At 42.1% G+C, this 21,049-nt stretch overlaps 1 protein-coding gene across 1 annotated transcript in view; it reads left to right on the top strand.

Annotated features, from left to right (window-relative positions):
* Positions 1 to 20,639, top strand: part of LOC135510742 (uncharacterized protein KIAA0232-like) — a 36,788-nt gene extending 16,149 nt beyond the window's left edge. The window contains 7 exon segments of the mRNA XM_064931909.1: positions 4,740 to 4,880; positions 12,941 to 13,010; positions 13,107 to 13,188; positions 13,322 to 15,878; positions 15,880 to 16,710; positions 16,823 to 16,931; positions 17,413 to 20,639. Coding sequence (XP_064787981.1) covers positions 4,740 to 4,880; positions 12,941 to 13,010; positions 13,107 to 13,188; positions 13,322 to 15,878; positions 15,880 to 16,710; positions 16,823 to 16,931; positions 17,413 to 17,429 — 3,807 coding nt within the window. The 3' untranslated portion in view covers positions 17,430 to 20,639.
* The last annotated feature ends 410 nt before the right edge of the window (positions 20,640 to 21,049 follow it).

Raw genomic sequence — 21,049 nt, 5'->3', positions numbered from 1 at the left:
CTTGACAGAGCTGGTGTACCCTTTTCCCCCTAAACTTAATGATGGTCATTATGGCCAAACAATTACATTTTTGTTTCATCAGATCAGAGAACATTTCTCCAAAAAGTATGATCTTTGTCCCCATGTGCAGTTGCAAACCATATTCTGGCCTTTTTATGGGGTTTTGAAGCAGTAGCTTCTTCCTTGCTGAGTGGCCTTTCAGGTTGTCGATATAGGACTCGTTTTTACTGTGGATATAGATACTTTGGTACCTGTTTCCTCCAGCATCTTCACAAGGTCCTTTGCTGTTGTGCTGGGATTGATTTGCACTTTTCGCACCAAAGTACGTTCATCTCTAGGAGACAGAACGCGTCTCCTTCCTGAGCGGTATGATGGCTGCGTGGTCCCATGTTGTTTATACTTGCGTACTATTGTTTGTACAGATGAACGTGGTACCTTCAGGCTTTTGCTCCCAACGATGAACCAGACTTGTGGAGGTCTACAACAAGTTTTCTGAGGTCTTGGCTGATTTTCTTTTGATTTTCCCATGATGTCAAGCAAAGAGGCAGAGTTTGAAGGTCGGCCTTGAAATACATCCATAGGTAAACCTCCAATTGAATTAAATTATGTAAATTAGCCTATCGGAAGCTTCTAACGCCATGAAAATTTTCTGGAATTTTCCAAGCTGTTTAACTTATGGCTGAGATCCCGTTACCGGGAGTGATATAACAACAACCAGTGATAGTACAGGGCGCCATATTCAAAATTCCTCAAACATACATGTGTCATATCTTTTTCAAGGTAGTCTTGTTGTTAATCCCACCACAGTGTCCGATTTCAAATAGGATTTACGGGGTAAGACATTTTGTTTTTGAAATTATACGGATTTTACCATATTAATGACATGTATTTTTGTTTTGTTATATTATAATTAAGTCTATTATTTATAGTCCAGTGACCGGTTTTTGGATTTCACCTATTTCAAAGGTTTAATCGTTGGCCCTGGATGAGTTAAGTTAAGCAGTGATGGATGTGACACTGTCGGCATTGAAAAAGCATTTGTTGATATTCTTACAAGGACAAAATGTAATCCCAGACTTTAAATAATGAAATTATTTTGCCAACCGGAGGAAAGAGGAGCTTGCTTCAGTGCAGTCAATGAAGAGCACAACCACAGGGAAAGATTTATTGCCAAAACTAGTCTGTTAACAAGAAATTTATTGGAGGAGGTTAATAAGTGTGTGGCAAAGCTGGGACTGAGTTTTGAAAAGTTATCCAGTGTGACCACTGATGGGTGCCCAAACTTGACAGAAAAAAACTTTGGCCTTTTGAAAAGGATACAAGATCAAGTAGCTGAGCTGAACCCAGATCAGACAATTATTTTCCTGCATTGCATTATTAATCAGGTGCTCTGTAAATGTGTCCTGAAAATGAGCCATGTTGTGGATACAGCCAATAAAATGGTAAACCTCATAAGAGTGAAATCTTTAAACCACAGACAGTTTGTCTCATTGTTGGAAGAGACAGTCAGGTCATGCAGATCTCCCCTACCACATAAACGTGAGATGGCTGAGTTTGGTGAAGGTGCTTAAAAGGGTGTGGGACCTGAAGTCGGAGATTGCTGAGTTTTTGCAAATGAAAGTAAAATGTGGATTTCCCTCAACTGCGAGAAAGAATGGTTGGATGATTTTGCCTTCACCGTGGACATCATGGCCCTCCATGAATGAACTGAATTCCAAACTACAAGGGAAGGGCCTTTTGCTGCTGTATGCTTTGAACAGGGAGTGTTCTCATCGTTTTGAGGATTTCAAAGTGTTGGAAAATGACATGCTGTTTGTTTCCTCTCCTTTCACCTTCAATGTGGATAGCGCTCCCACTGACCTGCAATTTAAGCTTATCGATCTTCAGTCTGATGCAGTGATTGTTTTCCAATCAAAACAATGTCACTGAGGTTCTATGCATCTCTCGATGAACAAAACTTTCCAAAGATTAGGAGTCATGCTCAGAAGATGTTTGTACTGTTTGGGTCAACCCATGTATGTGAACAGACATTTTCAGTGATGTAATATAACAAGTCAAGACAAAGATTCTCTTACTGACTATCAGCAATCCTGCGCATAGCGATGTCAGAAACTATACCTGACTTCACTGCTCTAGTCAATGCCCATCAGAGACTTCACTCCTCACACTGATTGAGTAGTTTAAATGTAATGTTGAGCTCACTCTTTCCTATGTTTTTGTGCATACCCGTTAACAAGAGTTCTGTCCGTGGTGCTGAATGCACAGTGTACTTTTCCCTCCGTGTAGTTCATTGCATGTTTTTAATAATGAAAATACCTACCAAAGGAGAACATGGATATGGTTTATTTCTGCGGATGTTAAAGTAAAATAAAAAGCATATCTGGATGTGATTTACAGTAGATATCTGTCAACAGTCATTCACATGATGTATAATCCTGTAATATGATTCTGGACCCCGATGGCAAAAATATATTCGAATGTGGCCCTTCATGGAAAATAATTGCCCAGGCCTGCTCTAAACACTTGGCGGTAGCAATGACACCGGTGGGGAGAGGGGCATTCTTCTTACCAAACCACATGACCTTTGTTTTGGAGGTGTTCAGAACAAGGTTAAGAGTAGAGAGGGCTTGTTGTAGAGATATTTAACACAAAGTATAAGACGATCATCTGCATATAAATGGATGAGAGCCTGAGCTATTTTGTTGATGTAAATTGAGAACAGCGTGGGGCCTAGGATCGAGCCTTGGTGTACTCCCTTGGTGACAGGCAGAGACAGCAGATGTTCTGACTTTATACACTGCACTCTTTGAGAGAGGTAGTTAGCACACCAGACCAAAGACCCCTCCGACACCATTACTCCTTAGCCAGCTCACAAGAATGGAATGGTCTACCGTATCAAAAGCTTTGGCCAAGTCAATAAAAATAGCATCACAACATTGTTTAGAATCAAGGGCAATGGTGACATCATTGAGGACCTTTTAAGATTGCAGTGACACATCCATAACCTGAGTGGAAAACCAGATTGCATACCAGAGAGAATACTATAGACATCAAGAAAGCCAGTAAGCTGATTATTGACAAGTTTTTTCCAACACTTTTGATAAACAGGGCAAAATAGAAATATGCCTATAACAGTTCGGATCAGCTTGATCTCCCCCTTTTTAAATAAAGAATGCACAGTGGCTGCCTTCCCAGAAAGGAGAGACCAGTTAAAAAGGTCTGAAAGACTTGGCAATGATAGGGGCAGCAACCTTAAAGAAGAAGGGGTCTAAACCATCTGACCCAGATGTTTTTTGGGGGTCAATTTTCAGGAGCTCTTTTAGTACCTCGGACTCAGTGACCGCCTGCAGGGAGAAACTTTGTAGCACGGCAGGGGAAAAAAGAGGGGATAGTCACAATGGAGGCATGGCTGAGTCAAATAGGAATCCTGACATAATGAAGTGGTGATTAAAGAGCTCAGCCATGTTGTCAGTAACAACCACATCATCAACATTAAGGAACATGGGTAGCTGCGAGGAAGAGGGTTTATTCTCCAGGTCTTTAACCATTTTCCAGAATATCTTGGGGTTCGGCCCACAGAGAGAGAACTGCTCCTTAAAGTAACCAACTTTGGCCTTCTGGATAACCTGAGTGCACTTATTTTTCTTTTGCCTGAGTATGTGTGTGCCAAGCCTTTCGCCAAATGCAGATCTTGAGGTGGTGTAACTCTGCAAGATCACCTGTTTTTAATTCTAATTTTCCTATGGGTGCGTGTTTGTTACCACTGAAAATATCAAAAAAAGAAGGTCCAAGCGTTGCTTTAGGACTTGGTCAGGTGGTTTAAGCATGTCCCAGTTTAGGTCACCTAGCAGGACAAATTCAGACTTAGTGTATGGGGCCAGGAGAGAGCTTAGGGCAGGTAGGGTACAGGCCGGTGCTGATGGAAGACAATAGCACCCAGCAACAGACAACAAAGAGCTATTGGAAAGTTGTTTTTTTTAATGCTTAAAACCAGCAAATCAAATTGTTTGGGGACAGACTAGGTGGAAACAACTGAGCACTGAAGGGAATCCTTGGTAAAGATTGCCACTCCCCCACCTTTGGAAGAGCTGTCTTGCCAAAAACAAAGGTATAACCAGAAAGGTTAACATTAGTATTCAAAACACTCTTCCTTAACCACGTCTCAGTAATGACAAACACATCTGGATTGTAGCTGTGAACCCACACTTTCAATTGATCCATTTTATAGGTAATAAGCTTCTAGTGAACGTGCAGAAAGCCCAGGCTTTTACGAGAGCAGCAATCAGTGAAGCAGATATCAGAGCACAAGTCCGAATTGGGGCTAGCAACAGTAGATGGGCCATATTCATATATACTGTACATATGAATATGTATATATGAAGTGTGTAAATAGTATTTTTGTCTCTTGGTGTCTGTCCAATATATAACTATTTTTTAAATTTAATGCAGTATGTTCTGTACTTTGTCATGTATTTTAAATTTTATGTGGAGCCCAGGAAGAGTGGCTGCTGCATGTGCAGTAGCTAATGGGGATCCTACTAAACTAAACATACACATAGCCAATGAAGAAGAGGGTTCTGTTTCGTATTCATTAGGAGTCAGGTGATTGTAAGTGAACCTATTGATTTAAAGCCGTCTTGTATTTCTTACATTTACAATGTTCTAAAACTTGCATTTCCTTTTCCTATTTAGACGAGCTGTCCCATTAAATGACTGATGTGGAGGAATTGTGTGTGCAGGAAAATGACATCTTGGGCTGGGAGAAGGGAACTGGGAAGAAATGGAGCAAGAGTAAGAAGAAAGGAGGAGGGACGGACCTAAGTCTGGAGGAGATAAAGAAGCAAGCCGCTGTGCAATGTCTGCGTTCAGCATCTGATGAAGTAAGTGCCATTCACTCCAGTGTCGCCACATCTCTTCACCCCATGTTTTTGTATGCATAGTCTACTCACAGCATTGCTCATGCACTCCTGAGAAATTGAAATTATATATTTCACTTTGACTCTTTGAAGCTTGAATATTCAGGAGCAGTTGCATATAATGATAATTAGAACAGAAGTTCTGTGGTTATTTTGGCACACACCAGCTTGTAAGCTACAAAGCTGAATATGTTGAGTCATTGAAGAATGGCAGAAGCATGTACAGTGCCTTCAGAAAGTACTCATACCCCTTGACTTATTCCACTTTTTGTTATGTCGTGCCTTTTTCTCAGGAGTGGCTTCCATCTGGCCACTCTCCCATAAAGCCCAGATTGGTGTAGTGCTATAAACTGTCCTTCTGGCAGGTTCTACCATCTCAGTCAACAAACTCTGTAGTTCTGTCAGAGTGGTCATTGGGTTCTTGGTCACTTCCCTGACCAAGGTCCTTCTCGGCTGGTCGCTCAGTTTGGTTGGATGGCCAGCTCTGGGTAGTTTCAATTTCCAAATGCTTGAGACCACTGTACCCATGGAACCTTCCAACCCTCTAGAAATTGTTTAATAAGTCCGGGCTCTGGCTGGGCCACTCAAGGACATTCAGAGACTTGTCCCGAAGCTACTCCTGCTTTGTCTTGGCTGTGTGCTTAGGGTTGTTCTTTTGAAAGGTGAACCTACACCCCAGTCTGAGGTCCTGAGTGCTCTGGATCAGGTTTTCCTCAAGGATCTCTGTACGTTGCTCGGTTCATCTTTCCCTCTCCTGACTAGTCTCCCAGTCCCTGCCGCTGAAAAACATCCCCACAGCGTGATGCTGCCACCATGCTTCACTGTAGGGATGGTGCCAGGTTTCTTCTAGACGTTCTGCTTGGCATTCAGGCCAAAGAGTTGAATCTTGGTTTCATCAGACCAGAGAATCTTGTTTCATGGTCTGAGTATTTTTAGGTGCCTTTTGGCAAACTCACAGCAGACTGTTGTCTTTTTTACTGAGGAGTAGCTTCCGTCTGGCCACTCTACCATAAAGGCCTGATTGGTGGAGTGCTGCAGAGATGGTTGTCCTTCTGGAAGGTTCCGCATCTCCACAGAGGAACTCTGGAGCTCCTTTAGAGTGACTAGCGGTTCCAAACGTCTTCCATTTAAGAATGATGGAGGCCACTGTGTTCTTGGGGACCTTCAATAGTGCAGAAATGTTTTGGTACCCTTCCCCAGATCTGTGCCTCGACAATCCTGTCTCGGAGCTCTACAGTCTCTACTGTCTCGACCTCATGGCTTGGTTTTTGCTCTGACATGCACTATCAACTGTGGGACCTTATATAGACAGGTGTGTGCCATTCCAAATCATGTCCAATCAATTGAATTTACCACAAGTACAACTTGATTGGAGTCCAGAAACATCTCAAGGTTGATCAATGGAAACAACATTGTGGCATTATGTGTAGATTGAGGATATTTTTTAATCCATTTTAGAATAAGACTGACCAGCCTTATTTTGTGATTGCTCTCCAGGATTTTCACAGCCAGTGTGATGTAATGAGTGTTTACTGGCAATGTTGGATCGAGGTCAGCAAAGTGAAGAACTGTGAACCAGTGAAAGACTCCCATATGCACTTACACTGTTACACTCAGTATTGAGATAATGTTGTGTGACATTGCAGAGGTGTCAATGCATGTAAGCGAGTGCACAGTTTAATAAACCTGCATTATATTCTGTCTGTGCCCTTTTTCCAAGCAAAATCCCCCCAAAAATGTCTGACATTTTCCTTAGCGGTTGGTTGGCAGTAGTATAGTATCAAAAGCAGCCCGTAGTAGAGTGAGCTTGTGAGGGACGGGATAGAGCTGGAGGGCGTATAGGGGGAAGGGTCTGCAAGGTAGAGGAGGAGTGTGCTGCTCTCTGGGGACTGGACTCTGCAGTCTTTTTTTTTTAAACCATCACATGCTGCACAGGATTGCAGCACAGAGAGCAGAGTGTGTGCTGTTGCCTGTCAGCTGACCGGCATTAACACAATGATGCAAGAGGAAACACAGGACCAGGGGAGAAACTTAGCTTTTTTTTTACTGGGCGTCATGGTAAGGAATGTCACTTTGTCAGAAAGAGTGCGAGAAAGAGTGTGTAAATGTAAAACATTTTTGACTAATCCGGCCCTCAATATATAGCAGTCCTCACTGAATGCAGTTGCTTTTATGATGGTGTCTATTGCCTACTGGTCTGTTAAGGCATTTTGACATGGCTTTCTTTTTATAGACCTGATTGTTGCAGGACTTCTTTTTTTTTTTTTTACATCAAAACAGATCACTCTTTGTTCAGCGAATCAATAGGTATAAGGAAGAAGTAGGTGTCGGAACTTTGTCTAATGCCTGATATTTTGTAAGTGTTTTGATGGAAAGACAGGTGGTTGTTTGGGCTATGCTTAGTCATTCTCTCGCAATATTTTTCCCTCTTAGCTAAATTTAACCAGTGTTTTACACAAGTACATAGAGTAGCTATCCAAATAGAAAAAGTAGCCGGCCAGGTACCGGCACCCCCAGGTTGGATTGTTTTGTTGTTGCAAGAGCACTATTCTGGTGGCCTCTGGTACATTATAAATGCCTTGATTCCATCTGAAATACGCAGCAAAATAATTGAATCCTTTGTTGAGTTTACCTCCGACTGGAAAAATGTGTTATGATATTGTGTCGAAAGATCTATAACTACAGTGCCTTGTGAAAGTATTCACCCCCCTTGATATTTTTCCTATTTTGTTTTCTTACAACCTGGTATTAAAAAGGATTGTTGGGGTGTTTATAATTTGATTTACACAACATGCCTACCACTTTGAAGATCAAAATAGCTTTAATTGTGAAACAAACAAGAAATAAGACGACAACTGAAAACTTGAGTGTGGATAACTATTCACCCCCCCCCCCCCCCCAAAGTCAATACTTTTTATTGACCCCTTTTTCAGCAATTACAGCTGCAAGTCTCTTGGGGTATGTCTCTTAAGCTTGGCACAACTATCCACTGGGATTTTTGCCAATTCCTCAAGGCAAAACTGCTCCAGCACCCTCAAATTGGATGGGTTCTGCTGGTGTACAGCAATCTTTAAGTCATACCACAGATTCTCAATTGGATTGAGGTCTGGGCTTTGACTAGGCCATTCCAAGATATTTAAATGTTTATCCTTAAGCCACTCAAGTGTTGCTTTAGCAGTATGCTTAGGGTCATTGTCCTGCTGTAAGGTGAACCTCCGTCCCAGTCTCAAATCTCTGGAAGACTGAAACAGGTTTCCCTCAAGAATTTCCCTGTATTTAGCGCCATCCATCATTCCTTCAATTCTGACCAGTTTCCCACTCCCTGCTGATGAAAACATTGTCACAGCATGATGCTTGCACCACCATGCTTCACTGTGGGGATGAGGTTCTCGGGGTGATGCGAGGTGTTGGGTTTGCGTCATACATAGCGTTTTCCTTGATGGCCAAAAAGCTCAATTTTAGTCTCATCTGAGTACCTTCTTCCATATGTTTGGGGAGTCTCCCACACACCTTTTGGCGAACACAAAGTATTTGCTTATTTTTTTCCGTTAAGCAATGGCTTTTATTGGCCACTCTTCCATAAAGCCCAGCTCTGTGGAATGTACAGCTTAAAGTGGTCCTATGGACAGATACTCAAAATTCCGCTGTGGAGCTTTGCAGCTACTTCAGGGTTATCTTTGGTCTCTTTGTTGCCTCTGATTAAAACCTCCTTGTCTGGTCTGTGAATTTTGGAAGGTGGCCCTCTTGGCAGGTTTGTTGTGGTGCCAAATTCTTTCCATTTTTTAAAATAATGGATTTAAATGGTGCTCTATGGGATGTTCAAAGGTTCGGATATTTTTTTGTAATTCTCCACAAATTTGTGACTTGTTTGGAGAGCTCCTTGGTCTTCATGGTGCTGCTTGCTTAGTGGTGTTGCAGACTTGGGGCCTTTCAGAACGTGTGTGTGTGTGTGTGTATATGTATAGTGGGGCAAAAAAGTATTTAGTCAGCCACCAATTGTGCAAGTTCTCCCACTTAAAGATGAGAGGCCTGTAATTTTCAGCATAGGTACACTTCAACTATGACAGACAAAATGAGAGAAAAAAAATCCAGGAAATCACATTGTAGGATTTTTTAAATGAATTTATTTGCAGATTATTGTGGCAATAAGTAATTGGTCACCTACAAGCAAGATTTCTGGCTCTCACAGACCTGTAACTTCTTCTTTAAGAGGCTCCTCTGTCCTCCACTCGTTACCTGTATTAATGGCACCTGTTTGAACTTGTTATCAGTATAAAATACACCTGTCCACAACCTCAAACAGTCACACTCCAAACTCGGCCAAGACCAAAGAGCTGGTAAAGGACACCAGAAACAAAATTGTAGACCTGCACCAGGCTGGGAAGACTGAATCTGCAATAGGTAAGCAGCTTGGTTTGAAGAAATCAACTGTGGGAGCAATTGTTAGGAAATGGAAGACATACAAGACCACTGATAATCTCCCTCGATCTGGGGTTCCACGCAAGATCTCACCCCATGGGGTCAAAATGATCACAAGAACAGTGAGCAAAAATCCCAGAACCACACGGGGGGACCTAGTGAATGACCTGCAGAGAGCTGGGACCAAAGTAACAAAGCCTACCATCAGTAACACACTACGCCGCCAGGGACTCAAATCCTGCAGTGCCAGACGTACTGACTTAAGCAGGGGGACACATGTCCAAGCCCATCTGAAGTTTGCTAGAGAGCATTTGGATGATCCAGAAGAAGATTGGGAGAATGTCATATGGTCAGATGAAACCAAAATAGAACGTTTTGGTAAACTCAACTCGTCGTGTTTGGAGGACAAAGAATGCTGAGTTGTATCCAAAGAACACCATACCTACTGTGAAGCATGGGGGTGGAAACATCATGCTTTGGGGCTGTTTTTCTGCAAAGGGATCAGGATGACTGATCCGTGTAAAGGAAAGAATGAATGGGGCCATGTATCGTGAGATTTTGAGTGAAGACCTTCCATCAGCAAGGGTATTGAAGATGAAACATGGCTGGGTCTTTCAGCATGTCAATGATCCCAAACACACCGCCCGGGCAACGAAGGAGTGGCTTTGTAAGAAGGTCCTGGAGTGGCCTAGCCAGTCTCCAAATCTCAACCCCATAGAACATCTTTGGAGGGAGTTGAAAGTCCGTGTTGCCCGGCAACAGCCCCAAAACATCACTGCTCTAGAGGAGATCTGCATGGAGGAATGGGCCAAAATACCAGCAGGAGTGTGTGAAAACCTTGTGAAGACTTACAGAAAATGTTTGACCTCTGTCATTGCCAACAAAGGGTATATAACAAAGTATTGAGAAACTTTTGTTATTGACCAAATACTTATTTTCCACCATAATTTGCAAATAAATTCATAAAAAATCCTACAATGTTATTTTCTGGATTTATTTTCCTCATTTTGTGTACCTATGAAAATTACAAGAGAACTAAGTGGGAGAACTAATTAAGTGGGAGAACTTGCACAATTGGTGGCTGACTAAATACTTTTTTGCCCCACTGTATACAACTTTTAAATGACTGAAAATGTATGAATTCACTGTGATGTTAGTTTTGGATATTGTCTAGGCTGATATGATCAGGACTATTTTCTAAATAAGAGAACATTACATTACAAACTAACATTACACTTTAAACTAAAACATATGTGTTACTCGTAAGAAGTAATGGTGCATATTGCTCAATTTAATTTGTGACCTGTCTTTTAACTGTGTTAAATTAAATAATTTGAAACCATAGTAAAACAGAAACTGTTGTACAACTAAACATCAAGGAATCAACAGTGCGTCCCGGGTGGCGCAGTGGTCGAGGGCACTACATTGCAGTGTCTGTCAGAGATGATATTCTCTGTCTTCTACCAGCCTTTCATGTCAATTTGACCAATTTATACATTTGAGTTTTGGATTGAAACAAAAATTGTTCCCAAATGCTGAGTGACCACCCGCCAACTTGTCTAGTGAAATATACATTGTGGCTAATGTTCAGCAGGTGTTTAATTTCCCACCCTGTAGACCATGTTTGAGGTCTGGGGAAAATCTGCAAAATTGTGATAAAAAAAAAAAGTAGTTACCCTTTAATTCAAGCGGACACCTAGCAATAGGCTGTTTAACCAAAAATATTGTATTTTAAGCTTTTTGAAGCTGGTATACAAAACTGAAAATAAGATGCAAAAACAAAATTTAAGAATGGTAAGCATAGAAATAAAATGGATCTACCGCTTCTTATAGACTTGCTTTCAATGAGTGACAGATCTGTGACTCACATTTCCATCTGAATTTGGTCAGATCACCCAAAAAGTGACATATTGCAGCTTTAATTGAAAAGGTTTTTGGGAAAGCCTTCCCATCTTCCAGAAGACTTTTCATTAGCATCATCGCTAACAGCTTTACAAAGTGGCAGACTTGAGTACTGCACACAGAGGTTGCAAGAAATAGGAATCACTAACGCATTTTGTTCATGTCAAATGATAAACTTGTGCAAATTAATACATTTAGTTGATTCCCTATTAAAGTTAATGCACTTTTGAATATTGTTGAATTCCGTTTTAATGCCTGGTTTCTGTGAGGGCCCTAATTATAAAATGAGGCTCTCCACTACCTATTGTTCCTGCAGTGATGAGTTACCAGCATCATAATTTATCAGCAGATAATTGCCAAAAAGCCAAGGCCTATCAGTAGCCTATGCAATTTAGGAAGACAAATGAAGGATCCCCCCCACCGATGCGATTCGGTAGGCTACACTCAGACTGACGAATATGAGTCACTCACTTTAGCGTCACTGTCTGGCAAGCCCCAAAATTTTAGGAAAGGAAATCCTTTGGTTTACGTATCCCATGGACATATAACCACGTTGTATGATATATGAATGGCAAAGGGATATAGGATAACGACCTTATTCAGTCTGTTTGACACCTTTTTATAAACTAGTCAACACTTGCTGTTCAGTTGTCAAATCAACAAACAATAAATTGCCTACTTGGCAACACGACTCTGCGTGGCTGGCTATTTGAAAGAAAATTAATAAGATGTTAGAATTTTTGGATTTTGACTCCTCGTTACCACTTACATTACATGGGACGTGCCAATTCACGAGCATCATGCTTTCTCTCCCTCCTCCGCGGAAAGAAACTCGACTGCAACCAGATATCTGTACAAAATGACGAGATGCTCATGTCTCCGCTTTAAAAATGGGAGTTGTTGTCCCAAAGTGGGAGGCGACATGCTTAGATCCAAAATAAGCCCATAGAAACACATTGGGCTTATTTTGGCGAGAGTGAAACCTCTCGCTTTGTCTCTGCTGCGTTTCCCAGTCATCGCTCGCTTTGTGACTGACAGGCACCTATCCTATCAATAGATCGCCAGAATATGCAAATCGTTCATTCTAGTTGGAGAGGGCTCGACAAACCTATCGAATTGAAACTTTTAAATGGGGGTGGCAGGGTAGCCTAGTGGTTAGAGCATTGGCCTAGTAACCAAACGGTTGCAAGTTCAAACCCCCAAGCTGACAAGGTACAAAATCTGTCGTTCTGCCCCTATGCAGTTAACCCACTGTTCCTAGGCCATCATTGAAAATAAGAATTTGTTCTTAACTGACTTGCCTAGTTAAATAGAAGTTTAAAAAAAACACACAAAAACCCCGAAAAGTAGTCTAGTTAATCTGAAAAATGTAGCCAGTTGAAAATCTGTGTGTGTAATCGTGATTAGCCGTCAGCCGCCGCTAATGGAAACACTGATTTAACATGGTCATGGTAGAGCATGCCCGTGCTGACAGTCAGCTGGTTAGACTTCTGTCAGCCCTATGTTAATACCCTCTAGTCAGTGTTACAATGGGGGTCAAAGTTTGCCTTTGAAAAAAGCATATGTTCAAACCCCTAAGTGTTATTGATGGATACATCCCATCACTTTATGAATGGTCTGATGCAAATGTTTTATTAATATTCATTCTCTTCAATTGATTATTTGCTAGATGTTACATATTCTCCCTAATTATTTCCCCACAGAACTCTGGAATTGAGAGCCTGGTCGAGGAGCTTTGCTCCAAACTCAAGGACATCCAAAACAAACAGAAAGGTTTGTATGTTGGGTTTATACATTTGTATGCCCTAGTAAATATAAAAACACTTCAATGATGACACTACTTATCATATTGCTTATAATTCTTCACAGAAGAAAAACCGCTCAACAAATCTTATGGATCTCAGTCTCCTGAACAAGTTGAGTCCTCTTCCTCAAAGGACCAGGTGGAAATGTATGTTTTTTTATTTTTTTACCCATAACCACAATAATACTGTCCTGAGTAGCTGGCAGAACTAATTGATTTAGTTTTATGCTCATTCATTTTATTATTTCACAATTGACAACATATTCTCTCGTTGTTGCAGGTATTATGAAGCCTTTCCTCCTTTGTCAGAGGGATCTGTTTGTCTCCAAGAGATCATGACGGTGTGGAACAAAGCTAAAGCCAGCGCTTACTCTGGCTCATCATCCTCTGCAGCCCCGCAGACCAGCACTGACACCTCCTCCCCAAAAGATTGCAACAGCGATGGTGAAGCTGCTAATGAGAGAACCCCTGAAGCATGCAGCACTAACACTAACCCAACCAGCGAGAGAGCCCAACAGCGACGCAGCAAGAAGGAGAAAGAGAACCGATACCATGGTGGCGCAACAGCGGATGACCGAGCTGCCGTTCACAGCAAGAGGCAGGCGAGGCACAGGTCAGAGTGCAAGTATCGGCCTCGCTCCTGGTCCTCTGGCTCTAGCGAGGCTGGCTCGAGCTCCAGCGGGAACCCAGGCGATTCCAAAATCTCCAGCAGGAAAGCAGTCAGAATCAGGCACAAGTCCAAGGAGGCGGGCAGCAGGAGTAAGCGGGGGTGCAACAGAGGACAAGTGAAACTGGCTCTGCAGGCCATTGACAAGGAGGGGCGCAGGAACGCTGGAGGCGGCAGCAGCAGCAGCACCACTGGAGGCTCTGCAAGGCAAACACAGCTCTACAAAAAGGGGAATAGGCCGCTGAAGGAGATTCGAAAATATCCAGGTTGGGGGGACGCAAAGGAGTCCGGAGCTGAGGCAAGCAACAAAAAGGAGTACATGGAAGAGCCCCTGTGGTACACAGAGCCCATCACAGAGTATTTTGTACCTTTCAGTAGCAGAAAGAGCAAACTGGAAACAAAGTACCGGAGTAAGGTGGACTCTCCAGACGACTCGACTATGTCCGCTAACTTTGAAAGGCTGTCTGAGAGAATGCAAGGCATCTACATTGCCAACGCAAGCTTCCAGAGGGCGTATCTGGCAGCGGGAACCTTTGTGGATGGGCACTTTGTTGAGGTGCCAGGCGACTCAAATGAGGAGGCTAACGACCTCAATGGGACCTCAAGCTTCCCTACGCCTGAGGATAGTAGAGATTTAGATGATGACCATCTGTCTGAATTCACTCACTTCTATGAAGTCGATATTTATCAATCCATATTGGATCCTAGTGCCTCAGACTCAGTACAAGAGAGTCGGATCTTGAGCATGATTCGACAGAAGAGTGAAGAACAAAGAGACTTTGAGACAGAATGTTGTTTAGTGTTAGATGGCCTTGAGCTGCAAGGGGAAAGTGCAATAAGGGTGGACTGTCAGGAAACGTTGGCAGCTGATGGGTTCTTCATGCAGGATTTGGAAAACATGGCTCAGATCTGGGGATGTTATTCATCTTCTAGCTCTGAAGATAAAGATGGAGAAAGCTTTGTAGGGGACTCACCCGTTCAGCTCTCCCCCGCTTTGGACGGTGTTCCATTCCCCATCAGTACTCTGCCTGGAAACCTGGAGGAGCCTCATCTCCCAGAAGCCACGAGCGAAGCGTCTGGTCTGAACAACTCCTGCTTCTCTCTTTTTGAGCTCCAGTACGATAGCCCCACTCTTTCTTTTCCCTGCGACTCACTCACTGTTGGTCAAGAAAACAACACAGATTCAAGTAGCTGTCTAGAACCACATTGTAACAAGCAGTCTCGTTTGCTAATTTGGACCAAAAATAGTGCCTTCGATGAAACTGAACATTGTTCAAATCTTTCAACCCGAACCTGCAGTCCATGGTCACATTCGGAAGAGACGCGTTCAGACAATGAGCAAATAAATGTTCATACAGAGGAGTCCGCTCTAATTGGCAATGAAGAGATTAATTGTATAATCCTCCCCATCTCTGGTACATACCTAGAGGAAGAAATCCTGGACTTTTTACAAGAAGACACCGGTCGTCAGTGCGATGAGGCCAATGTTGGCACAGTGTCCAATCTGACCTTCGCAAAGAAATCTAAATTGGAGTCCATTTGTGGGATAGCATTAGAACAGTATGATGCTGGCATGTTTTCGCATGACACAAACCAACAGTGTGACAACTACAGCTCAGGGATAATAAAGGACATTTGGACAGCTATCGGAGATGGAGATCCTGAACTATCACTAGGAGGAGAGAAGCCAGGCGAAGGCTTGTTCTCCAAAGAGTCGAGCAGCTACCACTGCGGTTGTCTTGACGTGCAGGTAAAGGAAGATGGTCCCATCCAGGGGCCTCTGAAGAAGGCAGTGCAGCACTCTGAGTACCACCTGTGGGAAGGCAAGAATGAAGAGCAGGCCCTCCTGGCCAAAAACAAACTCTCGAAGATTAATGCTTCCGGGGATTACATGACGCCGTCCAAGCCCTGGGATGTGAACCCTGAGAAAGACAACACATCGTTCATCCTGGGAGGAGTGTACGGAGAGCTGAAGACGTTCAGTAGTGATCAGGACTGGGCTGTGGTGCCGCCTGGCGACGCGAGAGGCAGCCTGCTACAGTGTGCCGCTGCTGCCGCCTCTGCCTCAGACGTGGTCACCATTGCTGGTACAGACGTGTTCACGAATACGGGCAGCTGCTTTGCCCCTGGCCATAAGCCCTTCTGGAGGCCCCTGGTCTCCTTCGGGCAGAAGCGACCAGGCTACTAAAGGAGGTGGGGAAGGTTTGAATAAGGGATTTTCTTTAATCTTCCATGAAGATTTACTCGGATCCTGTGCAGGCTTCCAAGGCGAGGAGCCAGGACTCGACAACCCGTTTGCGTCCTTCGATCTGAACAATCAGTTCTCTCAAGTCCTCCACGTAGAATGCTCCTTCGAACCTGAGGACATGGGTTCGTTCAGCCCGGGGTTCAAGCCCAAGTCTATATTGTGCTCGGACTCTGAGAACGACGCTTTCCACCCACGGCTATACGGCATCAACCAGACCACCCAGTACAGGGCCATCCGCATCTCCCCCAGGACTCACTTCCGACCCATATCCGCCTCAGAGCTGTCGCCCGGTGGAGGGAGTGAGTCGGAGGCTGATTCTGAGAAAGAAGAGGAGAAGAGTGTTCCATTCCTGGCCCTGCCAGATGTCTTCGATGACCCTCAGGCAGACCTCAAACCGCTAGAGGAGGATGCAGAAAACGAGGGCCCCTGCTACGGGAAGTCAGAACTGGAATCTGGTAAGTTCCTGCCCAGATTGAAGAAGTCTGGCATGGAGAAGAGTGCCCAGACCTCACTGGATTCTCAGGAGGGCTCTAGCACCCTTCTGCCAATCGCTGAGCAAGAGATTTGCTTAGACTGCGAAATGGCAGCCGCAGCAGGAGCAGCAACATTGATGGCAAGTGAACGGATGGACGTCCCAGTCAATCAGATTCAGAAGGAAGAATCTTGCAGAGAGAAGGAAGCCTGCAAATGTGCAGCGGCTGGTCAGTGTCCCACATATGGGAAAACCTATGACTTCATTGAAGATTTGCATGAGGTAAGAATCTTATAAGAATGTCTAGGTGGGTTGGATCAGAAGAGACTTTAAATTTTTACAATGAAACAGTTTCCCCTGCGTTAGACTAATACCTTGCATTTCTTCTTTTTAGTTCCCTCTATTAAATATTAGTGGACAGGGAGGAACTGGCAGCCAGCAAGATGAGTGCTGGTGGCAGAACACACTCTGTTCCCCCCCTTTCCCCGGATCTCAGTGTACAGGTATGATCAATCAGAGTTAGGGTAAATATATCTTGGGCCTATGGCTGGGATAACTTCATTTTTATTGCTTTAAATTTGGAAGCTTTAGATTTTTTTTTTTTGTCCTGACAGATGCAGATGGGTCATGAATCGGTCATTTTATATGCAACTACTTAGTTTAAACTGAATTACAAATATTAAAATGTGTATTTTAGTTGCAAGTCATCAGCATTCACAGCCAGCATATTCATTCCTATAGGTGTCAGCTGTTCAGAGTGCTTTAGAATAGACATACCTGTCAGCCAGGCCAACACCAGCGCTCTCTACCCCCCCCCCCCCCCCCGACACAATCTTGAAACATGTTCCAGTTAACACATTTTAATCCAGTGATCAAATACAAAATGTTTCTGTTTTTTTGCTGAGGCTAAATTAACAAATACCCTGTGCACAAGCTCACTGTACTGGAGGCCATCTTTCTCACCCAATGTCTTTATTCCTGCAGGGAGCAGCAACATCTGATAACTAGCTCTGTGGAGGATATAACCTCTTCTCGTTTGACTGCACCTCTACTAGCAGATATAGGGGAGACCTCAGGACCGGGAAACCAAAGGCTTCTGGACAGAGGAACCCCTCACCACACCCCAACCCTGCTGATTTTCATTTACTAACTTGAATCGTATGTAATCAACAACCACAACAAAAGAGTGAAAATATGACAAAAAAAAAAAAGTTCTACATGTCTTTGTGATGCAATATCTGAATACATGCATACATAGATTTGCTTTAGTTGATTTTTCCAGACATTAATAATCTTCATTAGTCACAGTTAGACATAAGGGACTATCTTGTTTTTCCTTCCATCGGTTTTTCCAGCTTTCTTTTTGCATTTAAACTAGGATACTGGTAGTTGTGGTGTCCAAATGGTTGTGCCTGTCCTTACTAGTCTCATTCCTTCTTTACTAGTGTAACTACTACAATTTCCATGAATTGACTGTGATGTCGCTCTTCATAACGTTGTATGAAAGCACCGCGATAGCATCCTCTTTTCTTTCTCTACCCCTATCATTCAGAAAGTGAAGGAAGAATGTGGCGATTTTTGAGTTGTGCAATAATAGTTTATTTTGGTAGCATGGGTGCCTTTCTGAATGTGGAAAGAGAAAGAATGTGTGCATCTTTCCTCTGAAAAATCTGTATCAAAGATTCCCCCCCCCCCAGAAGTGTGCAAAGTTGCTCTAAATTAGTATGATTTAGAAGGGTGGTTGTCCGTTTTTCAGAACCTTAGTAGTAGATGTGTAGATAGTATGGTTTGTGAGGCAAAAAAAAGTACAAAACTTCCAAAAAAAGAAATATATTTCAAAACTGATGTTCAATGCAACAAGAAAAAAAAAACATGTTTGAGTTCAATTTGGGGAGTAATGGCTCTTTGCAAAAATATTTAATTACAGTCATCCTCTACAGAGGCACCGATTTGGTGCAATCAAAATCAACTCCATAGTACAAACAATTGGTGCTATGAATTACTGTTGCAATATCGATATTGTGGCCGTGATCTGTAGATCCTGTAGTTTTGTTTGTTGCGGCAGAGTGGAAGGATATTTTGGAGAGAAAAAAAGAAAAGCAAAATAATTGACTGCTGATGGTTCTCACTTTATGTGGGCTTGGCTTTTATTTTAAGAACTAGTAAGTTTTTATTTTAACTAGTAAGTTAACTGGCCTGTAATAACAATTCAAGTAAATAGTTACAGGTATTTGATTTAAATATTGTTATCAGGTGGCAACAAATACAGACTGTATTACAAGAATATAGTATCACTATGCTTATTGGACTGTAAGGTCTACAGCAGAAGCAGGATATTAAAGGCAATAAAAAAAAATGTATGCTGACACTACTTAACTGAAAAGTGTAATATAAAACAGAGGAAAAGGTGATCAACCAAAAATTACATCATTCCACCGAAGTACGAAAATATTACATTTTTATTTAGAGGGGTGTTTTACTTTCATTTTTGGTATACAGTAGCCAGTATACAAAAATGTCTCACTTTTTTATGTGTGCGTACATGTGTCTGCATTGAACACGTACAGACATTGGTTCAAAATGACATTGTGTGCTAGATCTTTACCAAGAGAAATGCAAAATATATTTGTGCCCCAAACCCTCTAAGTGCAAGTGCACAAACTAAGTTTAATTTGAGGCCCTAAGATGTTGGATTGATTGTTTTTGTGGCCTGTGCATTGACTATTAAATCACATCTTTAGACTAAATGCATTGTGCATATCTTTATATCCCTGCAGGGGGTTATTTCAGGTTTTTGTTTCCCTCCTTCCCTTACAAAATATTAGTCCATATACCATTTTTGGGGGGGCAAGAACTGGGTGAATATTTTCGCCCTCAGAAGACTTAGGAATTGAAGCACAGGCAACAAATGTTTGTTACCATGCCCCCATGTACTCTTGTGATGCATTTGTTGCGCAGTCCAAAATATGTCTGCCAACAACATGTGCACAAACGGGTTTAAATGCACTGTCACAAGGCACAGTGTGAGCACTGTCATTGATCCTAGATTTTTACTATTCATAGACCTCTTAATGGACAGTAGTATCTTGAGTTGGTTTGGCAAAGTCAATAGCAAACTGTTTCAATTTGCCAGGGCCTCAGTGCCTGCCCCTTACAATAAAGTATGTTCTTCACTTGTGTTAAACCGATCGAAACGTGAATGAAAGACTGCTCAGAAAATTTCTGGCTGCTTTCAATTCTTTATTTTATTAGACAGTTGTCAGTCACTCAGGAATACTTAAATACTAAACATTTGTTTTTAAAGTAGGTGGAAAACAAGTATGTGGCAGTGCATCAGTACTTTCATTAAAGCATTAATTTAGTACTGAAACTTTATTTGAGCAAAAAATTGACAGGTGTTTATTAATCCCAAGATTTGTACAGTTAATTGTACAGCACTTAGTTTTAGAGCTAACTTTTGAAGCTGGCCGAGCAATTTGAGATTGCATAAGTAATGTGAGGATGACCTTTTCATGGCCCTCGGTCATATGCAATATCTTGGCGCATGTAAACTTAAACATTTAAGCGTATGTGGAGGAAATTCACTTAATTTAGCATGAAAAGTTATTTTTGAGTGCGGGAGAGCTGAAAAAAATAAAGACCCAACTGTTATGGAGTGTCTTTCAAATAAAAGCAGCATGCCAACATCACACCATCTCTTTAAGTTGAATAAATAAAACAGATTTTAATTATATAAAATAAGTACAGGGGGGGTTAAAGAAGTGATAATAAAAATAGAAAAATGGTGAGTGTGGATATGAGACTGAGTCACAAAGCACTTAAATAGATGCATTTCCTTAACTCCCATGTATTTTCCTTTTTATGTTCTTCCATGGTAAGGTTTTGTTTATATATTGAGAAGAAAAAAGTTTGAGAAAATGCATCAAGTGAGAGTGCATTTGGAACTACATTGAAAAGGTTTAACAAATTGAGTTTTGATTGTACTGTGGTCTGAAGAACAGCATATCCAGCACTGAAAACCAGTTTTCCTTGTCTCTTCATTTCCACTAGATGACACCCTCTCATCCCAGCTCATCCCATACCTTACTCCCTCATCCTTCTCCCAACTGTGTCAAGTGGTTGTATTGTTTTAATTTCATGTACACCCTGAGTAAATTATTTTTTTCATTGGAGTTTTTTTAAAACATCTAATAAAGGTATAAACCAAATCACCTCAGGTTCTGTTCATGTCTTATTTGCACCATGTTCACTGTACTTAAGGATGCCTTGCCATTAGTTCAGTGTTATAATTAATGAGCATAATAGTTGTAGAGAATATCAATATAGAGAATTTGATATCTTGAGAAAGTGTATATTTACACTGAAGGCAGTATTCTGCAGAAATTAGTCTCCTTCCTGGCTTCACATTGAAACCAGAGGGCAGATACGATCTGCTCCATACAGATACAATAGTCCTAATAACTGGTACAGCCTTGTCATCTGTCTATGGTCAAATATATTGCAACTACTTTTATTTGCTCTTGAATTGCTGGACTGAAATATACACTTTATACATTACAACACTCCTTCCGTGGCTTCCAACTGCTCTTAAACGCTAGTAAAACCAAATGCATGCTTTTCA

The sequence above is a fragment of the Oncorhynchus masou genome, chromosome 23 (genome assembly GCF_036934945.1).
Source record: "Oncorhynchus masou masou isolate Uvic2021 chromosome 23, UVic_Omas_1.1, whole genome shotgun sequence".
NCBI lineage: Eukaryota > Metazoa > Chordata > Actinopteri > Salmoniformes > Salmonidae > Oncorhynchus > Oncorhynchus masou.
The sequence above is the reverse complement of the archived record's forward strand: the minus strand, read 5'-3'. Positions and strand labels throughout refer to the sequence as shown.